The sequence below is a fragment of the Pyrgilauda ruficollis genome, unplaced genomic scaffold, assembly GCF_017590135.1.
Source record: "Pyrgilauda ruficollis isolate IOZ18807 unplaced genomic scaffold, ASM1759013v1 scaffold74, whole genome shotgun sequence".
NCBI lineage: Eukaryota > Metazoa > Chordata > Aves > Passeriformes > Passeridae > Pyrgilauda > Pyrgilauda ruficollis.
In genome coordinates this window covers 629,020-637,679 of record NW_024529266.1, presented here as the reverse complement: position 1 = coordinate 637,679, position 8,660 = coordinate 629,020, and the positions used below count along the sequence as shown (strand labels likewise).

At 43.1% G+C, this 8,660-nt stretch overlaps 1 protein-coding gene across 2 annotated transcripts; it reads left to right on the top strand.

The window, feature by feature from the left end:
* The first annotated feature begins 1,115 nt into the window (after positions 1-1,115).
* F2RL1 (F2R like trypsin receptor 1) lies at positions 1,116-7,259 on the top strand. 2 transcript variants are annotated; one of them, XM_041486188.1, is made up of 2 exons: positions 1,116-1,415; positions 5,404-7,259. In XM_041486188.1, exons 1-2 carry the CDS (start codon positions 1,337-1,339, stop codon positions 6,504-6,506), a joined length of 1,182 nt encoding a protein of 393 aa, XP_041342122.1. In that variant the 5' UTR covers positions 1,116-1,336; the 3' UTR covers positions 6,507-7,259. The 2 variants fall into 2 exon arrangements, with proteins under 2 accessions (XP_041342122.1, XP_041342123.1); XM_041486189.1 differs by lacking the exon at positions 1,116-1,415 and adding an exon at positions 1,598-1,797.
* Positions 7,260-8,660: the final 1,401 nt, after the last annotated feature.

Below are 8,660 nucleotides of genomic sequence, written 5' to 3'. Positions count from 1 at the left end.
CTGTGAGGATAAACAGAAAACACTGATGACATTACTTTGCGCTTAATTTTGTTCCTGAAATCCCTCTTTGCAAAACCAAAGGGAAGTTGGTGTATTCTAAGCTTAAATGAAGCTGCCAGGTGAAGACATCTTACTTAACCTTTCTTACTGGGTCATGCCAGCACACTACCACAAATGCATCTGGGTTAAGCAGGAATTAGACGTTTTCCTGCTTATCTGTCATATGACACATGTAACGCATATATGACATATCTGGGCCCAGTGCTGTTTAACGTGCTCATCCATGACTTCAGTGAAGGGCCAGATGCCTCCTCAGAGAGTCTGCTGACAACAGAAAGCTGGGAGGAGTCGCTGATACCCCGAGTGCTGTGCAACCACCCATGACAGACTGGACCACATCAATGTCTTCAATGATCTGACGGGAGGCTGTCAAGAAGATAGACCAGGCTTTCTACAGTTGTCAAGCAATAGGAGAAGAGATAACAGGCAAAAACTGATGCACAGGACGTTCCACATCAACATGAGCAAGACCTTCTCTAGTGCGAGGGTGACAGAGCACTGAACAGATTGACCAGAGAAGGTGTGGAGTCTTCTTCTCCTTAACTATTCAAAAGCTGACTGGACAGGACAAAATCCTGAGTAATGCACTCCAGAGGACCCTGCCTGGGCAAGGATCAGATGACTTTCTGTGGCCTCTTCCAACCTGCCCTGTTCTAAGATTCCACGATTCTGTGATGTTACAACACAGAAGAATAAGAAACCTGGAACGCACAACACAATGTGTTACAAAGCAGCTGAAGTAACACGATCCCACTTAACGCTGCTGGGCCCTGCCGGTGTGACCCAGAACAATCCTGCTCCGCTCCAGCAGCAGCGTGGCACGGACCGTGGCCGCTGCAGCGATGGCCGCTCCAGCCGCGCTGCTCAGCGGTGTTGGGCAGTCAGGGGCCGTTAACAGCGCGGCTCCCGCGGGCAGGGCTCACAGCGGACTCGGGGACGGGCGACCGCGGGCGCAGCGTGAGCAGGGTAAGAGCCGGGACCCCCGGGAGCCGCTGCCGAGCGGTTGCCAGGCACGGCCTGACGGTGACCAACAGGCTGCGGGGGCTGCGGCGGACCCGCCATTTTGCGCCGGGCGGAACGGAGCCAGCGAACACCGACGCCCACCATTTCGGGGACAGCGCCGCCACCCTCCGCCGTGAGGGAAGGGCCCAGCCTAGCCCCGCCCGCCGCGGGGCTGGTCCTGCGCCCGGCCGCGCCCTCCGCCCCGCCCCGCTCAGGTATCAGGTGAAACGGGTCAGGAGTGCGGGCGGAGTGGCGGTAGCCGGAGCGTGGAGGGATGGCTGCACGTCGTGGGTTGTGCCTGGTGCTGCTGCTGCTGTTCAGTGTGCTCCTGCTTCCTGCCGCCACTGCTGAAGGTGAGAGGAGCGGCATGAGCTGCCCGCTCGGCTAGCATCAGCGGGGCGGCCAGCGCGGCACCCCCGGCGGGCTCGGCCGCCCCTCGGCCGCAGGCGGGGCACGGCGGGGCGCTCGGCGGGACAGATGTCTGGCCTGGCTGGGGTTCGGCGAGTCCGGAGCGGACGGGGCGGGGTTCCGCGGAGCTGAGGGGGTCGGAAAGCTCGTGCGGGTGGCAGTGTGACTGCCGGGACCCGGGGGCGGGCTCCCCGGCCGGGAGGGAAAGCGCTTCACGGGCGGGCAGCCGGGCGCGGCGAGCAGCCCCCTCCGGGCTTGTGGCACGCGTGGGGCTTGGCTTCACCCGCCCTACAGAGAATCGTGGAATGGTCTGGCTTGGAAGGGACGGTAAAGTTCCCATCTAATTCCAACCTCTTCCATCCTGCCACGGGTCTAGTTTCCACTAGACCAGGCTGCTTAGAGCCCCGTCTAGCCTAGCCTTGAATACTGCCACGGACGGGGCATCCACAACTTCTCTGGGCAACCTGTTCCAGCCCCTCACCACTCTCACATAACGAGTTTCTTCCTACTGTCTAGTCTAAATCTACTCTTTTTCCATTTAAAACTATTTCGTCTGGTCCTGTCACTTAGCAGCCTTGTAAAACGCCCCTGTCCAACCTTCTTGTAGTCCCCTTCCCGCCTCCCCTTGCGATAAACATGAAAAAAACTTTAAAGAACATGTTCTTGGCTTTTCCCCTGATCTAAAAAGCTAGGATTCGTGTTAAATTTTTAGTCTGTGTTATTGCTTATTGAACGTAAGTGCAGTTTGAAGAAAAAAACTTAAACATTCGTATTAATATTTCACTGCATTAAGTTAATTTTTCGCCACGTTTTATAATAAACCCCATTGCCATATCTGTGCATACCTTTTCACTGTGTCCTTCCGTATTTCATTTACCGGGGTTATTTACCTAATAAAATCATATGCGTAAAGATTGTGCAAATATTGAAGCCAAGCATAGGATATACGTTGTATACGTATTGAAGCCAAGCATACGTCATATTTTCTCAAGGGATAGATGCCAGGTAGTTGCTAATTGTGTTCTTCAGAGTAGAGTTCCTGAAATTAAGCTGCCATTTAGCCTATTTGTCTGACCTGGACGGAGTGAGGAATTTGGAATTCTTGGGGAAGAGGGAGAGAGGTTACAGATCCAAAAACCAGGATAATCTTAAATTTAGTCCTGTTGGCAGTATTACTACCATGAGTAAACTAGTTAATTTTTGGATACACCGTGCTGCTGTCACTTTTGTGTCTGCAGGGTAGGCCTAATACTGTGTTTGGTATGTAGTGGGTTATGTTTTCTGGACAAATGGCAAAGGTGTTGAAACAGTCTTTTGTGGGAGGAGAGAGTACGCTTTTCCCGTGGGCAGATTAGCAAGTCAACTGCATTCTCTGTATGTGAGTCAAGCAGGGTGAAACTCGTCTTGGAAAAGAGCTCGATTGTTATGGAAAACGGCAAGTGGTGAATGAGTAAGGAAAGGATGTAGAAATGCGCATACCTAACAAAGGATTGGCTGCTCAGTGAGGGAGTGTTAACTGCAGGGAAACAGGACACTGTCTCCTTATATGTATAGATTGCTAGCTGGACTGAAAAAAACTGCCCAGTATATTTTGAGGCTCGAATTAAAGTTAGCTTAAAAAAGACTTGGTCTGTGAAAACAGTATATCCTACAAAGTTGAATAAAACAAATCTTTGTCTCTATTTTGACACTCTTTCAATACAAAGTCCTGTCTGTGGTTCAGGTATCTGTGCAACCACTTTAGTGTACCTCTTACTGTAGTGTCTCGCTCTAACAATTTGGGACTTTTTGATGAGGCTTTTTCTTTTCTACCTAACCTCTGAACTTCAATTACAAAGCATTGCTTTATGTCTGATCACAAAACTTCAGTAATAACGAAGTGGTAGTATTTACTTTTCTAGTTCTCTACAATAATTTGAGTCTTTGGAATAGAATGAAAAGAGCATGACTGGAATTTGATGATATCGACCACTTTCTGATGGACAGGTGCTTAACATAGCACTGTATGGTGCATTTTATTACTGTATCCTGATCACTGCTATCAACCTAGTCTGTAGGGTCTGCTTCCAAGCGTCTCCAGGATCATTCTCAGCTAAGCTGTGAGCCTAAGAAAATCAACATTGCTTAGCTCATTATCACTGCAGTATCTGGTGTCTGTAAGCTATGTCTTTCAGAGTGGTTTTATGAGTTCTCCTATTCACAGCTCACCTTAGGGAACTAGGATTGCTGCATTATAATTCAATTTTGCAGTCTTGAACAGTATTGCTGATGTGATCATGGGGATTGAATGTATGAACAGAGAATTTTTATAATTCTGCTTTGTTTGTTGTAATTACACCACATATAGACCAAAATTACTATTTGGCATTTGAATTAATTTTCTTTAGGATGATAGTTTTGTTAGTATAATTTAAGCCTCTGTCTTCATGCAATCCACTGCAAAGATTTGTCCATGTCATTGTAGAGGCAAAAAGTTTTCTTGCACCTCAGTTTTCCAGAGAAGGCTGCCTGGGCCTGGAGATTAAGTGCTCAAGTGAATCTAAGTTAACTTAATTCAAAACTCTGAAGAGTGTTAATATTTCTGTATGCATTTTCAGAAGGTTGCAGAGTCTAGACAGGAATCTAATGCTGCACATCAGACTTTTGCAGTTGTAATTTGAAAGGAACAGCTGTCTAAAGTGGGCTGCTTTGCTGAATCTATACTGAGAAACACACACTTGTGTATTTACATATTTCTTGTGTAAGAATTCTTTAAAATGTAAGGTGGAAGTATTTTTCATTTGGAACTGTATTAATTATTTTTTAACAAAGGGGCAGGCTGTGCTTCAACATTGTTCATGGCTGCTCACTGATCAGGTATTCAAAAAGAGTTTTTATATTACAAATGGGGAGCTTTAGCTAAACAAATCCACAACTATTGATAGAAAGTTTAGAAATAATCCTCCCTAAGCCAGTCAGTTTCCATGTCATGGATGTCTATAGGTGAATGTCTGACTTTTCAGAATGGTGTGGATTCCAGGACATTGCTTGTGCAGTTTAGCCTGCTAGCAGAGGAGAACTGTGTTGTGTGTGCAGGAGTTCTGAACTGGGCTGTTCAAAGTCTGTCCTGCATGACTCGAGTCAAGAGCACCTGCCTCACCCATATGGTTTGTAAGCTCCCACAGCATTTGAAGAGGCAGAGCAAAGCTTATAGTGAGAGCAGTTAGTGTATGAAGCAGCCTTAGGTGTCAGCTCTACCACCTGATAGTTGGAGTAAAAACCACAGGGAGCGACTCTCCTGAGGGAGACCCCCGATGAGGACCGTATTGCAGCTTCATACACAGAGTTGGTGTGTTCAAATTTCTGTTCGGATACACTGTAATGTGTGGCACGCCCTAGAGATTATTTGAGCATGGCTTTGGACATGGTGTTCTGACTTTCAGTTTTAGTTTGTCTGAAGGTAGTATGTTCTGTTTTTACTGCATACCTGATTTTTGGGCCATCTAAACTGGAAAAGCTTCTACTGCAGTTAAATTAGCCTGCTGTGACGTTCTCTAAGTCCCAGCACTCAGGTGATCTGGCACGCTGTGTGAAAAGCTAATGGTGCCCTGGGGTAGTTGGAACAGTTTCTGCTGTAACTGTTCAAGTGGTAGGAGCACCTGACAGCCCATTTTAACAAGGCATTTTTAATATCACTGGTGATGTGGAGAAGTGTTTTGGTTTCTGGTAGAATCCTTGAATTCTTGAAGGGATAAAGGTTGTCCTTTGGGTAATAAATTTAAAAGAAAGGGAAGATAAATCATCAAGTGTTTGAATAAACAAAATTTTTTCTGTTGATAAGGCTGTCTGTAAATGTTCAGAGCAAATTGCTGCATCTAGTTTATTTTTTAAAAGGGCAAAAAGTCTGTACTTCTACACCAATAACAACTTTTTTTTTTTTTTTTTTAATTTTAGAGAATGATGGCTCCGTCAAACCAAAAGGAAGAAGTTTCATTGGCTATAAGGTTCCAAATGCAAATAATTCTGAAGAGTTATATGAGGTGGATGACTTTGTAGCAGAAGTCCTCACAGGAAAGCTGACTACAGTTTTTATTCCCATTGTTTATGTCTTTGTCTTTATAATTGGTTTGCCAAGCAATGCCATGGCCCTCTGGGTCTTTTTTTTCCGAACAAAGAAGAAACATCCAGCTGTGATTTATATGGTTAACTTGGCATTGGCAGACCTTCTTTTTATTGTCTGGTTCCCTCTGAAGATTTCATACCATCTAAATGGCAATAACTGGCTATTTGGCGAAGGTCTCTGCAAAGTATTTGTTGGGTTTTTCTATGGAAATATGTACTGTTCCATCCTCTTCATGACATGTCTCAGTGTGCAACGGTATTGGGTTGTAGTGAACCCCATAGTGCATTCAAAAAAGAAATCAGAAATTGCTTTGGGCATCTCCATTGCTATCTGGATACTAATTTTGTTGGGCACCATACCATTGTATCTTGTTAATCAGACAGCATATATTTCAAATCTTAACATCACAACCTGCCATGATGTGTTGCCTGAAAATGTTTCAGCTCATGATATGTTCAGCTATTTTCTCTCACTTGCAATTGGACTCTTCTTAATCCCAGCTATCATCACTGCTGTTGCATACATTCTAATGATTAAGACCCTGAGTGCTTCCATCATAGATGTTAGCACTGGGAAGAAACGAAAAAGAGCAATCAAACTCATTATTGTTGTCCTGTCCATGTATCTCATCTGTTTTACACCTAGCAATGTGCTGATTATTGTGCACTATTCACTCCTCAAAGCCTACAGCCAGAGCCATCTGTATGTGTGGTACATAACTGCACTGTGTCTTTCCGCTTTGAATAGTGGTATTGATCCTTTCATCTATTACTATATTTCAAAAGACTTCAGAGACAACCTTAAATATGCTCTTCTTTGCCGAAGTGTGCGAACTACACAGAGGATGCAGGTGTCTCTCTCATCAGGCAGGTACCCCAAGAAATCAAATTCTTATACTTCAAACTCAAGTAGGACCACTAAATCAACCTACTGAGTTTAATCTTAGAAAAGTGAACTTTTGTTATTACTGATGAAAGGATGTGAGTGACAATGGACTAACTTTGTACAAGAGAGTCTGAAGAAACACCTCTGCATTTTAATTACATTGAAGTCTGGAATTTGGAACTGACAGTTGCTTATTCTGTGTAGAAATCATAAGCAGATAAATCTTCCTGGGAAACTGGGAAAAAAAAAGAAGACATTTCAGATGCCGTGCTGGAAAATGCTGCTGACCTGGAAGTGAGGCTCAGGACATTCTTGTTGAATATAAAAGTTGCTAAAAAAGCAAAATGTCTCTGGAATATTATGCAGTATTGTTAGTATTTGTAATTAGCAGGAAAATCTGTTTTGTTTAGCTGTAACTGTAATGTATTAAGCATCTGAACAGATTGTGTGTATAGGACCTTGCTCTGTGCACCTGCTTACACTGAACATCATTTGAAACTGTAGAGAAAAATAGAGGAGAATCCACTTCACCATCTTGGATTAAACTGCTTATTATCTTTGGTATAATATATGTTATATATTGTTTTCCAAGTTACTGTGCTGTAAATACTAACATAGCAAAAAACTGTGTTATCCTGTTTGGGGTGACAAGCTGATCTTATCACCTAGCACTGGGATAAAATGTTAGTTGAGATTATCCACTGTTACTTAACATTTGCCAGTACATGATCTTATATGGGGATATACAACAAAGTTTTAATGGATAGCTATTTGATTTTATAAAATGTGCCTTGTATTTTTTAAGACATCTAAATAAGATTTTTTTTATAACACATTTGAGTTGAGTGTTTTCTTTAGTTCTTTCACATGCACTTCAAAAATAGTTCAACTTGACTAGTTCAGCTTGCCTGGCTTCACATAACAAAGATGATATTCCTAACAATTATTATAAGCATGACAACTGTAGCTGTAATGTCTAAATGGGTAGAGTAAAATTTACCTAATGACACATTTGTTTGGAGAGAAATGAAAGTAGGATGTTTTCTGATAGTATTTCAGAGGACCAAGCTAAAATAGCAATGTATATTAACCTATGTCTCATTAAGGAGTGGAGAGTTTACTCCAGCTGTAGATGACATGGAACACAAATGCTTCTCAGACATAAATAGTTTTCTGTTCCTGTTTCCTGACAAATGCAGGGAAATAATTGCATATTTATTACTGAACTGAGGGTGTTAGCACCCTTAACTGGAAAATGAATGTACATAAGAGGCTACAGTTCACTGGAGGAATTTGAAATGAAGAGAGTTAAACTGTCTTCACAAAAGGCTGTCTGAACTCTTACTATAGTCTGTTCCCTTTATCATGCTAAACAGTATCCTTCCTGCTCTATATGCAGTAGTGAGTAATATGAAGAAAGGGCATCCAGTTCATGTACTTACAGACCTACCTGTGCTCTGTCAGGAGTACGAAGGTTATAGGTTATATGTTGTAAAGATGATAGATTGTCAGTGTCCACAAGTCTCCACAAAGAGACTGGTCATGCTTCACAGATGACTGTTAAATGTCTAAAATGTGACATGCTTAATATAGCTTGTCTTTTGTGGAACAAGATTTATTTCTTGCATTATTTAATCAGAAGTGCACTAAGCACTGTGTGTATATCTATGTTATACACATAGATGTATGTATCTTTGTTTCTTTCCTGTCATTCCTTTCAAATAATTAGACAACTCTGTTGCAGCTCCTGTGAAGGAAAGTGCTGATCCTCTTGACCATTTCTCCCTTCTAGCTTTCACCTGCAGGCTGGCAAAGCAGGCTGCAGTGAAGGATCTTTCTTACCTGTGGCAACAGTGGAGGTCTGCCAATGGCACAAGTGGGAATTAGATGATAGTGCAGTATGTTGAAAACTTCTTGAGAAAGAAGTTCTAATAAATAGAATGATTTCTTTTTAAAGAAAGATGTATGGGGCTGTATGACATGTGACGGATTTTGGAGAATACTATTCAAAGAGCTCACAGTCATTTAAGTGAAGCTTTCCCTCTGTGTAGCTATATTGCAAATCCTTATCCTGAATTTAGCATGAATTAGTTTGCTTCAATTAACAAAGCAGACTAGGGTGGTGGTTCATTCAGTTTGATTTAGTTCCTTGAATTGGCAATTACATGCCTGTGCAGCCAGGTAGTGGCAGGGTAAGAACATA

Coding starts and splice junctions, on each gene's coding strand:
- F2RL1 (XM_041486188.1), top strand. CDS start 1,337: ATGGCTGCACGTCGTGGGTTGTGCCTGGTGCTGCTGCTGCTGTTCAGT. Junction 1,416..5,403: donor TCCTGCCGCCACTGCTGAAG/GTGAGAGGAGCG, acceptor TTTTAATTTTAG/AGAATGATGGCTCCGTCAAA.